General features: G+C 39.7%; 1 protein-coding gene across 3 annotated transcripts; it reads right to left on the bottom strand.

Annotated features, from left to right (window-relative positions):
• Positions 1–697: 697 nt before the first annotated feature.
• LOC129188127 (rho GTPase-activating protein 6-like) lies at positions 698–24,496 on the bottom strand. 3 transcript variants are annotated; one of them, XM_054788214.1, is made up of 13 exons: positions 24,276–24,496; positions 11,474–11,633; positions 11,253–11,324; positions 8,614–8,876; positions 7,595–7,793; positions 7,211–7,266; positions 6,960–7,110; positions 6,717–6,865; positions 4,723–4,902; positions 3,466–3,563; positions 3,191–3,384; positions 2,827–2,904; positions 698–1,679 (listed from the first exon to the last, which is right to left on the bottom strand). In XM_054788214.1, the coding sequence occupies exons 1-13, from the start codon at positions 24,414–24,416 to the stop codon at positions 1,153–1,155; spliced, it is 2,268 nt and encodes a 755-aa protein (XP_054644189.1). In that variant the 5' UTR covers positions 24,417–24,496; the 3' UTR covers positions 698–1,152. The 3 variants fall into 3 exon arrangements, with proteins under 3 accessions (XP_054644189.1, XP_054644191.1, XP_054644190.1); XM_054788216.1 differs by lacking the exon at positions 24,276–24,496 and adding an exon at positions 16,306–16,716; XM_054788215.1 differs by lacking the exon at positions 2,827–2,904.
• Positions 24,497–25,157: the final 661 nt, after the last annotated feature.

Raw genomic sequence — 25,157 nt, forward strand, 5'->3', positions numbered from 1 at the left:
TCACCGAATGGCATCAAAGCAAGCTGGGGCATAAAAAGATGATTATCAGTAATAACTCATGTCCTGTCTCTTTGGTCACTAGAGATTAAATGGTCACAAAATCGGAGGTGGCGGAGTCACACGTGCTGAAAAAGTTTTGGCTTTAAACATGTATTTAGTGTATAAAGGATTTTTAAAGACATTTCAAATGTCAAACACAAGCCAGGGTGCAACGTATTTATTGCCCTTCAGCAATAACAATGCCTCTATTTAATGCTCTCATCTTGAGGCAACAAATACATGGTTTAAACCCATACCATTTACCTGTCTTATGCTGCCATCATGTGGACGACATAGGTATAGGTCTCCTTGAGCGTCACTGTCACACGCCTGCAATTAAATAAGCAATTTAATTCAATTTCATGCATAATTTCCACTCATGCTGACTTATAAATTAATTCCACTGGGAAGAGGGAGCAACTTCCGTGGCCGCATGACATTTAAAGTCATTATTACACCATAATGGAGCTAAACTGGCAGCCAATGGCTTATTTGTCTTTTCTTCTCATTGTAAAGAGAATTAACAGTAATTGAATCACAAATAATTACAGAGAGAGTTTTCTACTCACCTGGAGAGTCACTTGTTACCTGAATAAATTAACAGATACACAAATACATTGAATACACAGGTGGAGTATTTTTGACATAATTGGTAAAATACTGTTTAATAGATAGAAAATCCACGGAAAAGTTTCAGTAAAAAATGTCATCAACTCCAAAAAAAAGTAAAAAAAAATACAAATCTTTTTAATTCATTTTTGTACTGCTTATAAATCCCTTGTGAGAGCACACTGCTAAACAGCATTATAGGACTGGTATTTGTATGTGCATTCATACACATTCAGTATTTAAACCTTCATGGCTGCTATTAAAGTTAAACCTTAAAACATAAAATACATTTCCACATGTATTTATATGGCTGAGCTGCATTCAATTTTTTCCATTTCTGTCATTATCCAGAAAAGGAAACACAACGAAACACAGACATCAGAATAAATGCATCAAAAAGCTGAATGGTGTATACACAGTATAAAGTACAATAGTAATGGAAACATACAGCACTACCACTGAGCGCTTGGCAGCGTCTCATCAAAAAGTGTCTGCTTTCGTGTGTCACACCAGTGTTTCAGGAAGTGCATCCCCATTGTTGTTTGACAGAATCTGCCATATGTGACACCTGTCTGTCTGACTCTTTGCTTTCTCAGTGGCCTGTTCCGGTCCATTTCTAGGGGTTCTGTTCTGTGTCTGTGCTTCAGTGTGATGCGTGATGAAGGATGGTGCCGAATGAGAAACGTGTATCTTCCTGACAGGTCGAAACAAACAATCCCCTCCGTCTTTTAGGAACATATCAACAGGGCGTCCTGTCCTGTCCGCCAAGTTGTCCGAGCTGATGGCTCCTGATTGGCTGATGGGTACCTGATGTAATGAGGGTTCTGGTTGCCTTGACTCCATTTGGTCGCCAGGGCTGTCGCCGCAGCCGCCGCTTCTGCTGCAAGGGACCAGGGGGCGTGGCCTGCATTCTAATGCATCCAATGAGATTTGTGTTGTTGGCCTGATGGGCAGCTTGTTGTTACCTTGGCGACCGTTCAGCCCCTCCGATGATCCAAATGACTTCCACTCAGACGCATCTCCAAGGCCGCCTTAAAGAGAGAAGATTTGGACATTTGAAGGTTGCACTGTATATTCTCCTCTAGTTTGACTCTTTCGACTCTGAATGCAAATACAGTGGAACCTTTCAGGTCGAACACCATCCATTCACTGGGCTCACCTCTGGAAATACTGGCAATAGACATGTCTGTTCCAGGGTCAAACAGCCACCATCGTAAAACATCTTTTAACATCTATTAACATTAACATCTATAAAACACCTATTAACTGCGCAGGCAACGCTTTAACATTTTAACATTCTTAACTATCATACATGTATTGACATCAACACAAGATTGTATTGATTCTCAGAAAAAAAAGTTAGATAAAGATGGATCGCCTTATACGTACAGTATTTGGGGTCGATAGATTTATACATGCAAAAAAGCGCTCACACACACCACTGACCTCTTTTTTGTCTTAAAATATATTAAACAAGACGGGTTGTCGTACAGTCAGGTCAAGAAGTGAGTGACACAGTGTTAATATGAAAAATCACTTGTAAAATCTTTATGTCGCATGACGACGTCGTATAGCACGTCTTACTTCCAACACAAGTGGACAAAGAATTTTTTTTTTTCATTTTTTTCCCACTGTTGCTGCTGCTGTTGGGTTTTTTTTGTTTGTCCAATTTAATTTCTAGAATATGCTGTGGGACAATAAAAAACAAGTTGCGGCCCACAAATGGTGGCCCGCACATGTAGTTCATGTCAGAGACAAGCAATAAAATATGACATTCCTGTCAGGTTTTTGTGTCCTTCCCCCCCCTCAATATCCAGGATTAAATCATCAATCAAGAAAAGACCAGACCTTTTATCATCACTATACCTCAATAAGGTAACAAGTACAACCACAGAAATTCAATTTCTTTTATGAGTAACAATTTAAAAATACACATAGAATAGAAAATCCTTGTTAAGATCTCTGCAGGTTGGGAGAATATTTCATATTCTTGGATTAAGTAGAGGAAAAAAAGACAAAAAAAGTTTCTTAGCGCCACCTGTTGGTTTGCATGTATATATCTCTCGACACCAAATAGAAGACTGGGGAAAAAATACCAACCTCTAGTCAGGTCAATATGGTAATCTTGCTACATTAGCCTTAATCCTATACAATTGTGTAAAACAATTCATATATTACCATTGAGTTCAAAAAGGTTCTTGCTGCAAAAAAGTTGATGCCAGTTGTCCCAGAACTGATCGTCTTCTGAGGCCTCCTCTAACAGAGATCAAAGAATGAGGAGGATAAATGACTCAAGGTTAAGTGAAAAAATAAATAATTCTATCATGCCTTTTAATTACTTTCCACAAGGGTATAATTACTGTTTACTTCACAGCATGTCGGGAGCATAATAATTCCAAATGAAGCATACTTTCGCCGACAACGGCATTAATCTCAGTTACAAAAATGTGTCAGAGCGTAATGGGAGCTGCTGTTTTGCTTTTAGGAAGATCTACAGTACAATACTTCCATTCAGAGCTTACAAGGGAGGATTTAACGTTACCGATTGTAAAGGTGGGCGGTGTGCTTCTACATGCTGAATCACTCCTCAGCTCATAAGCAGGTGTGGTGCTGCCATTCGAGAGCATCCCGTCGTCCTCCGGCAGCGGCCGTACAGACAGGACAGGAGAGCTGTTTTCATAGGGAGATGCCTCCCCGCTGGACATGGACTCACCTGGTCCAACCAGACCTGAAACACTAACAGATACAAACCATTACAATATGTAAGACGGTCTAGAGCTAAGTGTTTGTCATTTATTAGCTCACAATGTTACTCACCAGTAACGAGTATCCTTCCGCCGCAGTAGGTAGTCCACAACATCAGGATCGGTTTCCAAAAGACTCAGCAGAACCTCATTCTGAAGCTCGGCAGGAACCTGGATGTTGACAGTTGCCATGTTGTTTATCAATGTGTTATATGTCACTTTAGATTCAATTTAGGATTAAATTGGCATAAAGAACTGTATAAAAGTATTTCAAAGACCATTGTACAGTATTTTCCGCACTATGTCACACTTTTTTTCATGGTTTGCCTGGTCCTGTGACTTGTATTCCAGAGCGACTTATGTATGTTTGTTTTTCATACTGACTGCCGCAACAGGGCGCTCTATGCTTGTGTGCCAGTATTTGTACTCCTATCACTCCTGTACCACTGAAAATTTACAATGTAAACTTTAACCAATGAAGACAACGGAGAAAGACGGGACACAAAAGCCCCCAAAAAGAAAATTATAATCTGCAGATTACAAACTGAAAGTAAACGAGTTATGTTATGTTGTTTAGGCTATAGTTATGAGAGTTTTGTGTGAAAAGACACATTTCAAGCATAACTTTCACTTTGACAGAAATGCTTTTGGCTTTTGTAACAGCTCAAATATCTAAACAACTATACATAACTAACTAAGATAAACAACACAACAAATGGGTTATTTTACATTAAAATAACAATTTTATTACAAATATAACACCTTAAACTATTTACAATTTTCACATTTGGAACTGATCTATGTGTGTGCATGTGTGTGCACATGCGTGTGTATGAGTCCCTACAATGCATAACCTACTGCACGCTACACTCCTCCACGCGCTCTCACTTCCTCCTTCCTGTCATGTGCGATTTTTTCGTTCACATGATCCCTGCCGAGCTCTTATCAGAGACACTTCCGCCCCCTTGTGGCCGTTCTTATGGCTTATAATTGCTCTGAAGTGAAAAGCACTAGTGGAGAGTTGCATCATTACAAAAGATGTATAAATACGTTGTTGGGATGTTTATAAAAATGTATAGCTATATCTTTGGTCTTGAATTACTTAAAATATAAGATAACATACAATCCACGCAAATTGCAATACATTATTTCACATATTTAATATATAATATATCTGGACTGATCGCCAGCCAATCACAGGCCACATATAGAAAAACAACCATTCACGCTCACACTCAATTGGACAACTTAGAGCTGCCAATTACCCTAACATGCATGTTTTTGGAATGTGGGAGGAAACATTCACACACGTACCCGGAGGATGACTTACCAAAAACAGAGATTCACACGCATTGATCATGCTTTGGACCACGCTGATGATGGCGCTGCTCTCCTCAGCGCGAGCTAAACTCTGGACCGCAAACTCCTTGTCAGGGGTTTTTTGCTTGTGCAAGAGGTTGGGTCCCAGGATGGTGGCTAAATTCAATGAGGTCATCTTGTTTCCTGGTTTCTGAACACATCAACAACAAAGTTTTACAAAGCTTTATTCATTCTTCAGGACTGTGCATTTAAATGTTAATGTGAGCATTGAATTGCACCGTATAAACACTGGCCATTATCAGTGCGAACGAAAATGCACCTGAATCATTGGACTGCTGCAGAAAAATTATCCGAGATCCTCTATCCAAGCACATCACTGTGACATCTTACACGCAGAGGTTAATTACACACATTGTAGGAACTGTGCACCGCTCTGCCACCTTTAATTTAACACTAATCACCGAGGGGGTTGACAACGACCTTCTTGGAGGCTAACACGTTGAAGCACAGTTTTCATTTGTAAAAGTTTGCCCTCGTCATTCCGCTAAATAAGGTCACCAAAATATTAAAAACACGTCACACCATGATGCATCGGAGCTCTATACTATTGCAATGACAACACTGAACAATAAAGCATCATGTCCAGTTAGTGTAATTCCCATGTAGTAATGTAATCAGGGGTGTTTTTTACTCATCTGCAGATTACCAGGCTACTATTTCAGGTGATACACTTATTAGAGCAGATGCCTTTATTTGTACCATGCATTTTGGTAATAACTAATTATAAATGTAGATCATTACATTTGCTTGTACACAAATACATAATTCAACTTAATCATAATATATTATGTAAAATGATGAATGATTCCTTATTTATGAATGGAATATTTATGTAGAGCATATAAAACCTGTTTGTGATCTTCATACAATGTTAATGTATGTTTAATGTTATTAGAGCCTTCGAGACACAAAATAACACCTCTATAGTCACTTTTACACTCATATTACCCAATATAATAGATATAATCAGAGAAAATAAGCCATTTAAGACATAAATAAGACTTATGCTTGTGTGTGTTTCAATAAATGTCTTCCAGCCGTGTAAACAGGAAGTGATGTCGGGGATTCAGAGTTGAGTTTTAGCTGAAGTATGGCCACAACAGTAGCCCGTGTTAATATCATTAGCATGATGATGATGATTATTATCTTATGTTATGAGATAATTCAAACCTGCAATAAAAGCCTGTTGTTCCGAGAATCAAGTCAGGTACGTGTGTTACTAGTGACACCTAGTGGCCAGTGCAGACAATTGTTCAGCAATGTCTTTAATGCTTTGAACTGTATCTGTGCTGTATTTTAGTTCAATTAGCCATTTTATGCTTGAAAATGCTTAATTTTCGACTAAGAATACACAAAATTTGCTTAAATATGATTTTTTTTGCAAACAGTAGGTCACAGTCAAACACAAAACAGCAATCAGTTATTAATCAATATTTCTGAAAAACCGCGATAGCGTGAGGGCGTGATGTTAGAACCGCAAAGTGGCGAGAGATGGCTGTACATACGTACACACTAATCTCCGTCGCTTTCTTTCTAGTCACTCGGTTGTCCCACATTAGATCATCACACTGTCAATGTCAGCATTACAGGTGCCGTTTCTGCACTGCAGGTGGTGTGTGCTGTAATGACATCCACCGCTGCACATGGTGGTATCAGTCATAATAAAACGGATTATAGACACTTGTTTTCCAGAAGGACAGAAAAGCAGCATCTATTTGAGGTGCGGCATTTATTTGTGCAAGTGGATGGCAGACCCAGTGAGTACGTTGAGCATGGCATCTATTAGAGCTGAGGCCGATATTGGATGGTGTCAATCAAAACTGAGCGTTATTATCTTTATAAAGCCTGAATTTTTGATTCAGCCCTTTTATTGTGTCTCAGTAGATTGCAGTAAAGTTGCCAGTGGAGTTTAAAAGACCGGTAGTCCACGCTGCTCGGCTTTACCTTGTCCCCCGACTCATCCATCGTGTCATCAGCATGTTCAGCCACAGACGACAGCAAACACAGAAGGCGCTGCAGCGTGTCACAGTTGCAGGGAGGAAGCAAGAACACCAAGAGCTGGATGGCCTTCTCTTGCTCCACCTGGTCCAACACTGTCGTCATCATCGTCATAGAAATAGACTTAAAGACTTTCACTAGCAGCTCTTTGTGAGTCGTATTTGTTCGTGCTTGCAGTGTGCGCCTCACATGTTGTGTTGATAAAGGCTGTGTAGAGCTCTCTTGTCAAAAGTGGGTCGGGCATGTCTCTGAGAAATTCTTTCAGCAAAGCCGCCACATCATGAACGCTGTGCTGCTCATCCAAATGGAGCTCCCATCCCTGATCGAGCTCTTCGCGCAGCTGGAGGAAAGAGGGGGGAAATATTAAAGACATTGCTGGAAGACTGGTGATGTCATCCATCTCCAAAGTTGCTTTGAAAATGTTAAAGCTGTCATCTTACCTGCCTCAGCCTCTTCTTGGAACTTCCCACACGGAAAATTCCAACAGTCTGTAAACCTACACAGAGAGGAGAGAAATCTTAGACATAATGTGCCCTCCACAAGTATTGGAACAGTGAGGTCAATTCGCTTATTTTTGCTGTAGACTGAAAACTAGAGACGCTCGGATTGCTCTCCTGTCTCATATTTATCTTTTGATGTCAAAGCCAAATGTTTTCAGTCCACAGCAAAAATAAAGAAATTGACCTCAGTTGTTGCAATACTTCTTGAGGGCACCGTAAGACACTATTTCATGTCCAAAGTGTACATATGGACTATACCATGTGTGCACTATGTGTCTCAGCAGATAGAGGCTGCACATTTTTTACATTTTACAGCATGAGTACCGTGACTTTCCAGGTGCTGGCAGCAGAGCTCCACTATCCTGGGCACTTGAGGGTACATGGGGTTGAGACTCAGCTTTTTGTCGTGTCTCTTCTTCCTGCTGCCCACTGCATTGTCTACTGGCAGAGACAGCTGGAGGGCCTCCAAGAGTTGAGACTGGTTATCGTCTAGGTCAGTGATGCAATCCACGGACACGCCCCCCTTTAATGAGGATGGATGACAACCAGAGTGTTTGGCAGGCTTGACAATATCATTAAAGACTCACAACTCGACTTGAACTAGTGACTCGAGACTCGACCTGGACCTCACTGTGATGATTTGAAAATAACTTTGATTTTCAGTGCGTGTGTTGAGTAAAATGTGTCCCCATTCAAAGTATGCAACTAACGTGTCCTGATTGTCATCTCCAGCAAAACAACACATTGAATGCATCTGCTAATGTCTCAAATTTCCTAAGAATTTTACATTGTTAAAATGGCATTTTATTTGGTAAACACTGAACAGTGCTTTTGACTTGTAAAAATTACAAACCTATGACTTCGGACTTGACTCGCCATGTCTTGTCTTGTCTCCTTTTATTGTATAAATGATTATACCCATGTGCTGTGATGATTTACTAGTATCATTAAATTAAATTGTATTCATACAAATGCCTGAATTATGATACCCATATACTGTAATGATCGACTAATATCATAAAATAACTGCATTCGTAAAATGCATTTCTATATTTAATATTGCATGGGTTTTTTGCATCCATTTATTGCAGTATTTTATTCCAAACTTAACACATCCTAATATTGTAAACTACAATGTACAACATATTATTATGATTATGACATATATTAATACTTAGATGTTTTTTTGAAGGGATCTATTTGAGGTATTTATTCATTCCACGAGATGCATCTGGCAATTAAGTGTGATGTGGCGTCTATCAGAGTGGAGGACACTATCTGCGGAATTGATGTATAATGCTGTGGTGAATAACAAAAAGTAAAGGTAACAGATTTATTTTTACCCTCCTGCGCGTTCGTGGGGCTGCATCAGACGCTCTGACAAAAGGCGATTTATTAGGGCTCTCTGAATTGGAGCTGAGGGAGGAGTTGCTGCTGGACAGCTCCTTGTTGGCCCTCTTGAAGGTGGAGGTGAAGTGGAGGAAGGACAGCACCAGTTCAGTGGGGTCACAGTGCTGCTCCGGCGGCGCATCATGCCGCTGCTTGTGAGTGCGATCGTTGGAGATGACCTGCTCCAGCGGGATGCTAAAAACCTGGTGTGGCGCCTCTGTGCGAAAGTCAAGACCCAAAGTTCATGTCAGTAAGCGCTGGTACCTTCACCAAGGATGTTACGATTCATCACCATTTGTTCGTGAGCAGGATTACACCAACAGTATTTCAATGTTTCCATGAACCTTCATGTGGGGGTTAGCATCCAGATGCTAATATAGCACCATATGTAAACACGTTGTATTTTTACATTTCATTTAATATTTTTTATGCACAATTAACATTTCAATATTGTCTTTTCATTAATATACATTTGCATTAAATGACATTTACCACCATCAAAGTGATTCTGATATATTCGGTGTTTGTTAACAGGATTACAGAAACACGACTAAACCAATTTCCATGAAATGTCATTTAGTGCTGAGGCACAGCACATCATGTATTAAACCTTATTTACAGTACATACTTACCCATTTCCATACCGTTTTTATACACAATCTTTGGTTTGATATTGACTTTTTTATTAATATAATTTTCCAACTGAGCATATTTCTACCACCACTAAACATTTTTTTTAGCGCAGTTTGTTTGCTAGCAGAATTATGCAAAAAGTAGTACTGTGGATTTTCCTGTTGTTAACATTGCAAAGTACGGTGCAACGGTACAAGTAACCCACGGTTTTGTTAGATGTAGTTACATGTAGGCCTTTCTTGGCACATGTTAGATAGCATGACCAGAACAGACTTGTCTACTGGCTGTACCCTTCCACCTGACCTTGGCCTTGTCTTTATCCCATCGCACCCTTTGCTCACACTCAGTATCGACCAGCTCCAACCAGCTCAGACGACTGAGTCACACATACAGACATACGACAGGAAGCCCCCCCGCCCGCGCGGGATTGGGTGATTGGCGGGTGGGGGCAAAGCTAGGTAAAAGACCATCTGACCAGAAGTGCCTCGGACTTGCTCCTCCAATGTAAAAGACGAGTCCCCGCAGCTGTGTATCATTCTTCCTGGTACAATAAACTGTTCAAATTGAGCTATCGTTTCTATTTGGAAGCATCAAAGATAAACCAACAGCGAAAAAACTTTCAGTTCTGTCCATACTTCTGTATTTGGGCAACAGTTGTCGGTTCCGTTTTGGCCAAAATGTTCCCTTATTATTTATTATTATTAAATTATTTTTTAAATGAAACATAAACATTAAATTGTAATCTATTGGATCTATCTATAAAATAAAAATATACCGTGCAGAAAATTGAAGGATGTGGGGGCCACTTGCTAAAAGCAATCAAATGTAGATCAGCACAGTGTACTATGAGTTATATAAGCTTTGTGTTAAAAGTTAAAAGCAAATTAGTGTAATGTCTAATACAGTATATCTCATTGGAAGGAACACATAACAAACTGTTGACCGAAAGTGTCAACTAGACTGCACTTTGTGTCCTTTTAGGAAGGTAAAAGTTTGAACAGGGTGATTATTAGTTTATTTTTAGGAGAGTTCCTTACCTGAAGGGCAGCGCTAATAGTTGCAGCATGCAGAACCGTTCTCATCTCTACTGAATAATGGCAGCAAGCTGCTCTCATCTTATGCACTCATCTTTGTCTGTTTACGAAGGTGACATATTCAAAAACAGGTGCACCGGACCTTGACGTCGGGGACAGGAGGCGGGTGGCAAGTAACTCAGGAGATCCGCGGGGTCCGAATTGCCAACACAAACAGGCGGGACAGCGTGGCCTACTTTCTCCGATATACCGTATATATACACTCTGTAACTGAATGCCTCGCATTTTTGTCCGTTTTTAGGCAGATTGTGAATTGTCCTGTGCAGGGCAGACCGAACGGTACACTGTAGTATATACAGGATATAAAAGTGTACTTTGTGACTACCATTGTACCTTGATGTGCACATTGCAAAGTCCATGTAATGAGAGCAGTTTTAAATGTAAACACTTGTTTGCCAATAGAAAGAATACGGCATTGCTTGGCGGTGCCATAGTAAACAGAAAGGCCAAAAAGGAATTAGGGTGTGTGTCTATGTTGCAGGATACGCTGCAACCAATGAGCTGTCATTTAAGACAGCTTTTGTTTATCTTCCATAGACTGTTGGTTCATTTATAGAGATTCTTTTCAAGTGTCAGAGACCAAATGAGAAGTGGAAGAGGAAGGAGGGGCTTACAGTAAATACATTCCTCTAGGGAGAAAATGCTTCAAAAAAAGCTGTAAATAGGACAATTTGGGATTGTGTGTTTTGGAGTCCGGACCTGACCCTCAAGGTAAAACACTTATGTACCCTATTAGGCTAATTATTAATTTGTACCTCCAGGAATAAAAAGGTACAGGTATGTTCCCAAGCTCCTAAGTGTTAATGGGAGAAAGCTTTTGACAAGCCGTTGCGCCCCTAAAAAGTACTTCACTTCACACATATTACCTTTGTCTTTACTCTTCTCCTTGGAAAGTGAATCCAGCTTCCGTCTGAGGGACTTCTTATGTTTGTGACCATCTAGGGAATAGATAAAACATTTTGTAGTGTCTGTTTGTGCATGTTGCTTTAAAGGTCTTTAGCATAACAGCAACATGTAAACAGGATAGGGAAATACAATGTAGTGTGCGTGTGTGTGTGTGTGTGTGTGTGTGTGTGTGTGCGTGTACATTTAGGGATGGTAATGTGGCAGCCCAATTTACGATCCCGAAGAAGTCTCCTGAAGGCGACATCTTGGAGACGAACCCTCTCCAACTCAGAAAGGCTTTGCAGAGGAACAGGCTTCAGACCCACGGAGCGTCCCGACACGCTGTTCCATGTGAAGCCTCCCTGAGGACACACGCAAATTAGAGGGCATTAAAATGAATGGGGAATAATTTCCTGAAGACTCAATTATACAATTTCTACGGGGATAATTTTAGCTTAACGAGATAGAGGCACAGTTCCATGACAGCGCTCTGTTCTTCAAGAGACACTGCATGCGTACCAGGGGGCTGTGCCTTTACTAATGGAGTTAATTAATGCACTGAAGGAGTGTGATGGTTAAATACGGACGTAAGTATTGGGACACCTGACGACAGAAAGTGAAAATTTAAGAGAATATGAAGCTGTCGCACCGTGGCAGCTCTCACAGCTTCCACTCTTTCGGGAGGATTTTTTCAAGACACAGCTTTTAATCTTGATCATCTTTCACTCTGTAAAGTTATGGAATTGCCGTTTGTGACATGTGTTTTCTCACAGGCAATTTCTACAGTCTGTCAAACTTTTGAAATGCTGGCTTTGTAACCGTATTAAAGAGCAGCATTTCTTTTGCGATGAATTTCTGTGAATGCACACCATTTTGCGCTGTTTCGTTTGTATTTGTGTTGGCGACCGAATGTCTCAGTGAGCGCTGACTGTCGAGACAAAGGCTCTGCAGCTCAGTGTGTAGTTTTTCCCAGATGGGAAAACTCGGTTGGGTGGATATGTTTGAGGTGGGCTAGTTCGTTTTGTTGTCTTTTATATTCCTACCAATTTTGAATAAATTCGGCATGCCGGCTCGTTCGTGTTGATTGCCTCTCTTCGCTATTGCCACTCAGGGGCTGTGGCATTTGGTTTTGCAAGCATCTTTTTCCCTCCTAATTTCTACATTACCTTGCATTGCTCATCCCAAGGCTCCACTCTTTTGCTGTGTGTACGCTAGTGGCCCCGTCTCCCCCACGGAGCCAATGCGACTGTATGATTGACAAAAGCTATCATTCTGTTCACCATTGTTCTATGAAGCACCTAGATACTGAACCAATGCACACAGTGAAACCTCTTCTTGCCTGTTTGGAGGCGAGAGAGACGAGAAAAGCAGACACGCGTGCACATGGTAATATATGGAGGCCGGTAAAATTATGGAGTTCATTTTCATTTCTCATTTGATTTATTTATTTATTTAGTATCATGACACAGTTTTTTTTCTGAATGAGAAATCTTCACATTTTAATCTCACGAGATCTTGTGACCCCCCTGCTAAAGGGTACATGTCATACTTTTGTGAAGCCTTATAATTTAAAACAGAGTCTACACTTTTTGTTTCAAATCCACTGAAATGGTGGTCTATAATGGCCCAATCATTAAAAACTTGGGCCGATATTGGCAGAAAAGTTAGATATCGGATCCTACCCGTATTGGTTTTTCTGCCGATATTGATATTGGTGCGTGAGTTAGACCTCATCAAAATGCACCGTGCGCCACAAAGAAACAAGCTCAAAGCTCTGTCTGCAGTGTGCAATTCAAGTTTTATCTTCAGATTGTAAATATGCAATTTTCAGTGAGTGTAAAGTGTTACATTTTGCTCTTTGCACATTAAACCCACATCTCAAAAGTTGTGACTTAAAACATGGGCTGTGAATGTAACGAATGCTTAATATTGATGACGACTCCATTAATCTGATGCAAAATCCTCAACCTTGTTGAGCATCGCCGTGCTGCAGATTACTGCTACCTTGATCCATCCAGCGCAGTCAAGATAATCATATGAGCCATGCAGGAAAGAGGATTAGCCGCTCATTATCAGGATAAGGCTTACAGTACGTTAAAGTGGCTCGCATTAAATGAGAATTATAGGCCCACACTATCCAGTAGCAAGCATCTGTTTTAATGTCTAACTGTACCAAAACCCTGCTGGGATTAGTATGGATATGATCAAAGTAATTTGTTATAGTTAATAGTTACTTTCCCAAAAAAGTAATTGAATGAGGAATTATGGCATTACTCTTTCATAGATGTAATTAGTTACCAGGCAAAGTAACTGTTGCGTTCATTTTTTGAAAACCCTTCAAATACGTAAAATAATTCAGATTGGTTTTGTGGTGGCGTATGCCACTGAGAGATGTTCCGTGAGATTAGAGTCAGGCTGAGTTTGAGACTTGCAATTTTCTACCAAAAGCTAGGGGGCAGTGTTTACCTGAGAATGACCAACTACGACGCTTGACGACGCTTGACGACTAGCTATTTAGCATCCTGTGTCGTCGTAGTGAACAAAGGCGACTGAAGAGACATCCGGATCGCTGATATAGATATCAGTGCATAGTAAGGTGCCACATTTCACTGTCGGTAACAGCAACGCCATTGTAATGTTTGAAAGAGTAATTCATTGGATTACCCGTGACTGGGATACTCCCAAAACTACATTATACAATTTGCTTTCACCATCCCCAAAAGCACAAAAAACATTTAGGCGAAGAGGTACACTCACTTGACACAATAAGTTCACTTGTTAAATAAATAAATAATAATAACGGAATAGATTTTTTATAGCGCTTTTCAAGGCAACCGAAGCGCTTCACAATCATCATCATCAGCATCATCAACTTTATTTCAGACACATGCATGGTCCATAGAACAATATATATAAAAACAGAACAAAACAAACAAACAAACAAAGAAAAAAAGACTATTAAAAATGGCTATCTCCTGCTATATAAATTAAGGCGCCAGTGTTTCCACAAACTAGAAAAGAACCTGACTGAGCTTTGTACAGGGTTGGTCAGTACACATGTGATGCTGTTTGCAGAGGATGTTAGCCTACACATACATCTGTACATGAGGTTCCGTTTCACAATGAAGTGAACCCATCATTCATTCACTACTCAGTCAGAAACTGGTGGTGGTAAATTACATCTGTATCCATAGCTGCCCTGAGGCAGTCTAACGGAAACATGGCTGCCAATTGGCGCCTATGGCCTCTCCGGCCACCACCAAACATCCATTCACATTCATACACCAGTGTGGGCAGCACTGGAGTGACACAACGACAGTGACTGGATGGAGGCAGCGAGGATCGAACTGCCAACCTTCCAACATTCCGATTTCTGGACGACCTGCTCAACCTCCTGAGCCACTGCCGCCCTTAAACTACTCCGACTCCAATAATAAAACATTAATACATTTTTCGAAGGCAGGATTTTTGATACGGCTCCTTATTAGATAGTGCAGGTGTGCCAAGTGTTATGACCGATGAGTGTACATCTTTTGCAAGTCACAGCATGAAAGCATACTGTATGTGATAAAAGAGCAAGCACCTTTCCCACATTTGTCAGGTACAGTCACCAGTATGCAATCATGTCTGAGTACAAGTGATGTAACGGCTTTATTAAGCTTGTACTCTGCACAAACCACAAAGACTGCACTGAACCAACATTATTTTGTGAGAAATGGCTTCTGACTGAACTTTGGAAAAGAATGCTGTAACAAATTACTGTTGAAGTGGTCACTGTCAAAACGCAGACAACTTTATAATAAATACAATACAAATAATATAAAATGTATAATAAAGTTAAACTTAGCAAAAATGCCATTCAATCCTGATAATAATTTATTCTGAGGTTAGAGTCATGGAAAAAATTATTAGACCACCCTTGTTTCTTCAGTTTCTTATTCATTTTAATGCCTGATACAACTAAAGCTATCTTTGTTTGGACAAATATAACAATGAGAGCAAAAATAGCTCATAAGAGTTACATTTTTGGCAGTACAATGCTTTAGCTATTCATGTAAGAACTTAAGTGATTTTGGTTATTATCAAGAAGGCCATGCAAGTTGCTAGATATCAGCTCTTAAATTAAACTCTTATGAGCTATATTTGATATCATCATTATAACTGTCCAAACAAATGTCCCTTTAGTTGTACCAGGCATTAAAATGGATCAATAAACTGAAGAAACTAGGGTGGTCTAATCATTTTTTCCATGACTGTATCTCTGATGGCACATCTTTATGTGGCATCTGTGTCTTGGTTGAATTGGAGACTGTAAATTGTGCATAGGTTTGCATGTGAGTGTAAATGGTTGTGTGCCAAGTATATGTATCCTGTGATTGACAGGTGACCGGTCCAGGGTATGGTACGCCTCTTATCCAAAGTCAGCTGGGATAGGCTCCAGCCCATCTGTGATCCTGATGAGGCGAAGCAGTATAGAATAGATGGAGAATGGATGGAACTCGACAGAAAATCATAAGCCATAAAAGAAATATCACAACAATAATGATTTTAGGGCTTGACAGTTAAACTAGTCGTCCAATAACATCAATTGGTGTTCATTGACATACTGCCACAACAAAGCCTGCACATTCTATTCCAAGGGACACAAACTGCTGCACTTTTCCCTGACTTGCAGAACACTTAACCCCAATTAAAAGCTTTGTTGAGATGCAAAGCCTCTGTTGGCCCTCCCCTGGAACACAAAGACAGGAAAGCTTCTCAGTAGTTGAGACAATATAGAGAGATGGAAACGTGATAACACTTGAACTAGATCCAAGTGGGCGGTGAATGCAATTTAATAGACCACTATTTCAGCCTTGATTTCCCTTTTCCCCGCACTTTAATCTAATTTTAATTTATTTTCGTAAGTTTTGATTTGTGCTCGGTATTACATTTAAAACGAGGTACTTTGTTTACTTTTATACAGCAGTTACAGCACAGCAGTGGAGTTTAAATGTCTCTACTGACACAAACAAAATAGCTTACAGTACTTACATGACTGATGCTTCGCTTCAAATGAGGGTCCCCCATTGTGATGACTCAAGTCACCTCCCAAACTTGAAATAAATTAACAAATACATTATATCCCAACGTCGTTTAACTCTCAATGTAACTGCCTTCCACAAAAAGTAGCACAGCGGGCAAACACCTCAACCACTGCCCAACTCTTCTTTCTTGCCAGAACAGAAGTAGAAGGTGTGGTGCATTCAAGACTTAATGGGAAATTACATACAGCAGGACGACACGCAACACCGGCGATAAATGTATCAATGCAAATTATGTAAGTCGAACTGTAATACCTGGTATCTTTACTCTACACATATAGGGACGTGTTTTCTTTGAAAAGGCTGATTCTTCATCGTCTATTTGTAATAGCAAGAGCGGTTTGAACGGACACCAAACACATCAATACCCATGAGTCTTTGCTACTGTTGCCATGGAGAATACCAGAAAGCCACTTCGTCGCTAACGAGGAGACACTTTTTTTAAATTCTATCCAGTACAGTATTTTTAATATTGTTCCTTGTTGGATGGTAACGAAAGTTTTACAGAAACTGACTTTGTTTTTCATCATTACACTATTACTGAACTGTGAGATTTGAAATCTGCTGTATGCTTTGTACTGGGTGATTTGTAGTTCCTTGTTATTTAAAAAAAAACAAAAAAGAGGAAGCGCATTTTCATTAAAAAATAAAAAAATATATCATGAGAAATATTATCAAACCGTCTGTCTTTACAAAACAATATACACAATTTTGATGGGAAGTCTATTTACAATTGCAGTTTACATTTACTGAATGTTATATTTATGTAATTTTTCTTGTAAAATGTGGAGAAAAAAATATAAAGAAAAATATACAAGAATTCTCTCCAAAAAAGGCTACTGGTAAAATGTAGAACAATCATGTTTAAAGAAAATATTTAGAAGGCATAATTGCGGTAAAATATAAAACAATATAAATATTACATATATATATATATATATATATGTGTGTGTATATATATATATATATATATATATATATATATATATATATATATATATATATATATATATATGTGTATATATATATGTCTATATATATATATACATACATATATAGACATATAAATATTACAAAAAAAAGAAAAAAATGTTAAAATTATACATGGAGGTTTGGCAGTTAAAAGTAAAATACAAATATCAACAATAACATTAACAAAAAATCTCTTGAAAGGAATTGTAAAATGGTTAAATATGTACGTACTGTATATCAAGAACAAAAATCTGAATGTGACATTGGCTGATTCTCCAGTCAATACAAATTCTACATATACTGTATAGAGTATACAGTAGTGCGAAAAAGTATTGTCCCCTCTCTGATTTCTTATTTGTTTGCATGTTTGTCATAAATCAATCAATCACCAACGTTTTTCCTTGTGAGAGCTACTTTTACAAAATGAAAATGGCCAAGAGCTACTCATTTTTGTAACATTTATTTTCAGAGCGTATTTTAAACCCAAACAAAGCGAATATGCTTGTTTTTTACCAGAACATGAACAAAATGCTGGTGTCCACAACTCACATTTTGCATTTCAGAATGCATTTCTTTCTACTGTTCTTTCATTATTAGCTGAAAACCTGAATGAAAAGCAGGCTTGCGGGCACCTCATGTGGTCGTGGGGGGCTACCTGGTGCCCGCGGGCACCACGTTGGTGACCCCTGTCATAAATTATTCAGATGATCAAACAAATTGAAATATTAGTTAATGACAACTCAACTGAACACAAAATGCAGTTTGTAAATGAAACTTTTTATTATTAAAATAGAAAAAAAAATCAAACCTACATGGCCCTGTGTGAAAAAGCACCCTAAAGCTAATAACTGGTTGGGCCCCCCCTTAGCAGCAACAACTGCAATCGAGCGTTTGCGATAACTTGCAATGAGTCTCTTACACTCGCTGTGGAGGAATTTTGGCTCACTTGTCTGTGCAGAATTATTATAATTCAGACACATTGGAGGGTTTTCGAGCGTGAACCACACCTTTTAAGGTCATGCCACAGCATCTCAATAGGTCACTCCAAAGTCTTCATTTTGTTTTTCTTAAGCAATTCAGAGGTGGACTTGCTGGTGTGTTTTGGATCAATGTCCAAAATATTGTCTAAGTTGGTTTCAGCTTGAGGTCATGAAGAGACGGCCGGACATTCTCCTTCGGGACTGCAGAGTTCATGGTTCCATTTATCACAGCAAGTCTTCCAAGTCCTGAAGCAGTAAAACAGCGCCAGACCATCACACTACCACCACCATATTTTACTGTTGGTATGATGTCCTTTTTCTGAAATGCGGCGTTGCTTTTACACCAGATGTAATGGGACGAAAAGTTAAACTTTTGTCTCGCCAGATGTAATGGACACACACCTTCCAAAAAGTTCAAGTATTTTCCCAAAGGTCTTTGGGATCATCAAGATGTTTGAAGTGAAAATTGAGACAAGCCTTAATGTTCTTTTTGTTCAGCGGTGGTTTTTGTCTCGGAACATGCAGGCCGTTTTTACGTGTCTTTCCTATGGTGGAGTCATGAACACTGACCTTAACGGAGGCACGTGAAGCCTGCAGTTCTTCAGATGTTGTTGGGGGGACTTTTGCGACCTTTTTTTTTTGTGTCGCTGCGCTGTTGGGGTAATTTTGGTTGGCCGGCCATTCCTGGCGCTTCATGTTTTCACCATTTGTGGATAATGGCTCTCACTGTGGTTTGCTGGAGTCCCAAAGTTTAGAAGTCTCAGTTAATCTCAGTTATGTTTTAAAAGGGGGGGGGGCAGATAGGGCCACGTAGGTTTGGGCTTTTTTTCTCCATTAATAATAAAAAGTTTCATTTAAAAACTGCATTTTGTGTTCAGTTGTGTTGTCATTGACATTTAAATTAGTTTGATGATCTGAAACATTTGTCACGCAAAAAAAAAAATCAGGAAGGGGGCAAACACTTTTTCACACCACTGTATTTGTCTCCAAGAAAAGGGAAGTTTTTGATCCCATTAAAAGATGAGAATGATGCGCTGCACACCTGGCAGTTAACTCCTTGGAACAAACGTGAGATTTGAATGAACTGCTTATGACCCCTGTGTTAACATCCACCCAACAGTGTATGTTTTGCCCTGCTCCTGTGTCTCAAGAGCAGTTGCCATAGTGATGCATTGGCAAGTCAGCAGGCTTAATTCCAATGCGATGCAAAAAGGACAATCCACTGTGGGAAGAAATACAGGCCTGGAGGAGAGCGAAGCCACGGATCAAGACGTGCTGCCCCACTATGAGAAGTCAAAGTTGAAGCTCTCATGTAAACCCGATGACTCAAAGTCAGGCTACTGAAGCCCCAAGCAAGAGCACACTTAACCAGGGACGGAAACTCATACAGAGCAAAGACTACCAATTACATGCATGCAATTTACTGCAAAACATGCAGCAGTGGAGCTCTATTATAGACAAATAACACTCTCTGTTCTGCAAGAAATGGCCAAAGAATAATAGGATGACTGCCATATGTGAGAAGTGATTATTATAATTAGACATTATTATTGTCTAAATTCAATTGCCCTTAGACCAACAAATTCAAGTCAAACAAAACTTCAAAAAAGAACCCCCCCATCATAATGCAATAGCATCTAAATGTTGTAAGGACATTTTGCTTTTCATTTGTTTGTTTTTCTTTGATGGCAAAGAGGATAAATATGACGATGACCAGTGCAGCGGAAATTAAACTTTTTGTGGTATACACTCAACAAAAATACAACACTTTAGGTTTTGCTCCCGTTTTTCATGAGCTGAACTCAAGGATCTACAACTTTTTCTATATACACAAAAGGCCTAGTTCTCTCAAAGATTGTCCAAAAATCTGTCTAAATCTGCCGAAATAATAGACACACCTCACAGCATATCAAGACGCCAGCATATTTATTGCACATGTACTGTATGCCTTAGGCTGGCTCCAGTAAAAGGCCACTCCACATGCATGTGCCCTGTGATTGGCTTGCGACCAGTCCAGGTTGCACCCCGCCTCTTGCCCAAAGTCAGCTGGGGTAGGTATATGGGCCGGTATAGAAACTGGATGGATGACTTACTTTTACACATGGCAGTACAGTTAAAAAGGTTTTATCATGGCCACAGTTTGACCCTGGAACGGACGAATTCAATTTCCATTCTAATGCTTTATGTCGATGATCTCATGAAATAGCTTTAAAACGGCTATTAATCCATTTCATTAACATTGCATAAGAGCTCTGACTGCAGAATCCGGGCTTGTTGACAATCATAAGATATTCCAGATATCTGCTTTTCATTACAGGCCTCTTCATAATGTCAAGAGTCCCTTGCACAAAATAAACAGTGTGTTGAAGGATAGTGTTAAAAAGAGAAGGTTCAATAAGAGATAAATTTACATGGCGCCCGAACAGGGACCTGACTAAAAACGAAAGGTTTGTGTCAGGTTTAGACTATTTTACTCTGACACCTCAAATTAATATCCCTTTTGACTTGCTTATGTTGGTAAATTAAAATAGCCCATCTCGAATAACTGTGTGTTTAAACCACACCTTAATAAAAGTTGGGGTAACGCTGAAACCAGGTGGCCACTGGTTGACATGTGATCCCTGGTTGGGTCAAAAGTAGGTCGATACACCAGAGCCAGGGACTGATCGCCCCTGAAGAAATGTATCGAGGATAGGTTGGAAGCTTCTAGTACTACAGAAATAGTAGGCGTTATTCTATGTTATAGACGCTGAGGTTTTGGGTAAGCATCAACAGGATATTTTATCCTTTTTGAAGGAATAAAATCCTTAAGTTTATTTTTCATGTTTAACCCTGATAAAAAGGGATTTTGAGCCGCGTAGGAAGGAAAACTACAAGGGAACTACTTTTCTGTAGGTAATCTTGAACTGCTAGAAGCTGACAGGGTCCTACCTACCTAGGCTTAAACTCTCAAAGCAGAAAGGACACTTTGGGGGCTATTGGGACCTCCTAGTCAAGAGGGCGTAAAGGTCTTAACGGGTAGAGTAGAAGGGCTGGACTTAGGAACAGAAGTGCTACGATCCGAGACCGCCTCTTAACTGTAAAGTGCCGCTGTAAGACGAATAGACATTGGGGTTTAGGATCCCCAATAGTCCCCAATAGACCCTCCTTTGTGCAGGATTAAGACTAACAAGAGGTGTCTGACAAAGGGTAGAACGGTGTTAGGAATATTGGATCTCAAACCATTAAATCAGTAGTTTTGAGGCGAAACGCAAAAGGAAGGGAGTGATTTTGGAGGCTGTAGATTAACGATGAAAAGCAGTGTTAACAACAGTCGTTTGGGTGGCTTGAAAAAGTTTCGAGTTTTGGGTGTTTCTAAAAAGTTTGTGTCCAGTGGCCAATTAATGCAAATGCAACTATGCACAAACAATTAGGTACCCCCTAGGTACCCTCTCAATCCCAAGAAAGTATGAATTGTACAACGAAAAGATGGGCCTATTTTGTGCTCATAATGGATAATAATCAAGGTGGCCGTCTCCGCATGGGGTGATCCAACCTACATCGTGATTGGATGAAAGATGACCACACGAAAGGACATAGATCATCAGCATGTATAAAAGCAGCGACAGGAAGAAGATCAGGGGCTTCAGACTCCCCTCTGCTAGCCTCACTAGGTGGGCTCCTTTTGTCATAAAAGGGTTGTTCTCGTCGTGGTACTTGGCCGGAGGCTAACCAGTGGTCTCCAGGTTGGCTCGTAGGGCATCGGACCTTGTGTCTAGTGTTGCACGTTGTGGCCTGTCGGGGTTGGAGGCGCTTAGGATCGATGCTTTGTGTCGATCATTGTCTGATCTCCTTTGCTGCTGGCGTCGATGTCACCAAGTTGGGCCGTTTAAATATCTGTTATCGCATCCTATGGTATCCGTGATCCGTCAGCTCATCGGGCGCTAACACGTAGGTGTCACGAAGGGGATCAGGATCCAGTATAGCAAGGATATTGATAGGGTCTAAGTCATGATTTTGACCTCTGATATGTGAAAATTGGAACATTTGAATGTTTCTGTATTATTCTGAAGCTCAAAAATAAGGTAGTTAAAGCTTAATGACTTCTTCAGAGACTTCGCCCATAACGAGTGGTTGAGTCATATTTTTCTGTTATGAGATAGTTGTTAGTAGTTAGTAAAGGTTTGAATAGACAGTACGTAGAGTAATTAAATCATTCCTAAGTTGTAAGAGTAAGTCAATAAAGATACCTGTGTTATTAAAGGGTAGTCAATAGTGTTTATTGAGGGATGAGTCGATGAAACACCGCGTGGTTATAAGAGAAAGGGATTTATGTAGTAAAATTGACTACACAGATTATTGAAGAAGGATAGTGTTAAAAAGAGAAGGCTGAATAAGAATAAGGGAAGAATTTACACAGTGTTACCATGACGACTGACAAACAGTCTTAAATTCTACACGTGTTACTGCCATAGCAGATTTAGCGCTAATGAAAAAAGACGCCTGTGAGATAATAAATCAAGTAGATGTTTTTTTTTCTTATTTTCATTCTGGTGAATTAGTTACACACTGGGGGGAAAACAGTCTGAGATATTTTACTGAGACCATTATAATAGACCTTAATGTGCTGCACCAACAATTAAAGGAAACCTTGTTTGTGGTAACGGTGTAGTTTCTTTTCAACATGCTGCAGTTACACTGCAGCACATTGCGTGTTTACACCTGCACGGTGCAAAGCTCATTTAAACCTAGCCCTAGTCCATGTCCCAGCAGTTACTGATAGTTTGTTCACTGTATGTTTTCAGAAAAGAAACAGAACGTGCAGACAGATCAACAGATGGGGGGGAAAAAATGCAGGGATGGGAAAAAAGAAATATGATAAATGAAAGTAATTTCAATAAATAAAACAAAAAAAGAGAACAAATAAATAAATAAAACAATAATAATATTTAAATAATAATAATAATATATTATATATATATTATATATATATATATATATATATATATATATATATATATATATATATAATATATATATAATAATAAATATATAAATAATAATAATATTTAAAAAATGAAAATAATGAATTTCTCTACCGCTTGTCCTCACTAGGGACACTGGGCTATGCTGGAGCCTATCCCAGCTGAATTCCGGTGAGAGGCACCCTGGACGGGTAATCGATATTAAGAGAAAGAAGTCGCTATATAACGATAAAAAGTACTTTTACAAGAATAACATTGTAGTATTATGAGGAAAAATACCCTAATTTAATTAGCATGGAGTTGAAATATTAAAAAATACACATTTTTTAAAAGTCGTAATAGTATGAGAAACAAACAAAGCAATATAAAGTTGGATTTTTTCCATAATTATGGGAATAAAGTCATAATGTGACTCTCTGATAATTATATTATCACTTATTATATAATAATAATAGAATTTAAAGAATGGCTTTCTTCTCGTTTGTGTGTGTAAATACACACAAGGCAAAAGTGAACTTTTCAATTAACTTTTTCCAGATTTCCTTCATAAAATATTGTGACCAGAGAAGACCCTTTTCGAGGTTGCATCCCGCCAAATAGTTGCTAAATGCGTCAGCGTGCTTGCATGCAGTCACACCCATTTTGACAGTCACACATGGTTGAATGCCATGTCCGCTGACGTAAAGGTCTGTTGCGACAATTAGTCACAGACGCAGCGATGTTGCAATGTCAATATCATGCAATATCATAACAGGGGAAAGTTCCTTTGAGGAGAAGATTTCATGCAAAATGTTGTTTTTTTGGAAAATGTATTATTTTTGTCTCCCACTGAAGATTGCAAGAAGTTTCATTTGTGCTCTTTGAGGGATTTTCAGCCGCTTGTGGAATGCAGACACAGTCATTCTTACCTACAACTTATTCTTCAATAGTGCAATAAGAACTATTTTATCCGTACAAAAGTTACCATCCTAACTTAAAGACATGGCATCAATGCATTGTCTGACCTGATAGGACGTGTTCTCCACCCCATAGTGCCTCATCAGCACAGGGTCTAAGCTCCTGGTCTGCCTCAGTCCACGCTTGGAGATGGTCCTGGGGCTGAGTGAGCAGGAGAAAACGCTGCTCAGAAGTCCCTGAGCGGACATGTTTGTCTTCAAGAAGCCAGTAGAGAAGATATGGGCTTCATGTCGCTGCGTGACACAAGTCCAAATGGAGCTGGAGAGAGAGCCGATCCCAAACTCATCACTGATTGTGAAAGACACACACACACACACACACCCCCACCCCCCAGAGTCTGACTCAGGACCCGAGGCGTAACTTCTTTTTTTTCTTCTCGAAGATCTGCAGATAGACAAAGCTCATCCATCATTTTTCCAGTAATTTCCCCTCCTACAAACTGCAGTGACAAACTAGAGGAGTTGAGACATGCACTCCCCTTTTTCAGTTCTTGTAAGTGTCGTGGACGTGTAGTGTTGTGTGTGTGTAGTTCCAACGTTAAATGGGGGGGCGAGAGGCAGGAAGTACTTTAAGCGTTAGTGAAGTTATCATACTAAACATACGATTTGACTCTTGAATAGGCTTGTATGCTTCACAGCGCTCCATTATGTTGCATTTCCCTGGTTTCGGTCTCGAGTTCAGTCTGTACAGTATGGATAAATAAATAGATAGTATCAGTTTCTCAGTAGTATTTGAAACCGGGGGGGCCCAAAAACATTTCTGTCCCCTAGGGGTGCATGACAGAAAATAATTGAGAACCACTGTGTTAGAGCCACACAAACCATCTCGAGCTGTGAGAAGCTAGGGAGTGGTCTCCTACGGGTGCCCCGAGTCGGGAATAAACACGGTGAGGCTGCGTTTCAGTTTTGTGCTGCCGAAATCTGGAACAG

Source organism: Dunckerocampus dactyliophorus, chromosome 9 (assembly GCF_027744805.1).
Source record: "Dunckerocampus dactyliophorus isolate RoL2022-P2 chromosome 9, RoL_Ddac_1.1, whole genome shotgun sequence".
Taxonomy (NCBI): Eukaryota; Metazoa; Chordata; class Actinopteri; order Syngnathiformes; family Syngnathidae; genus Dunckerocampus; species Dunckerocampus dactyliophorus.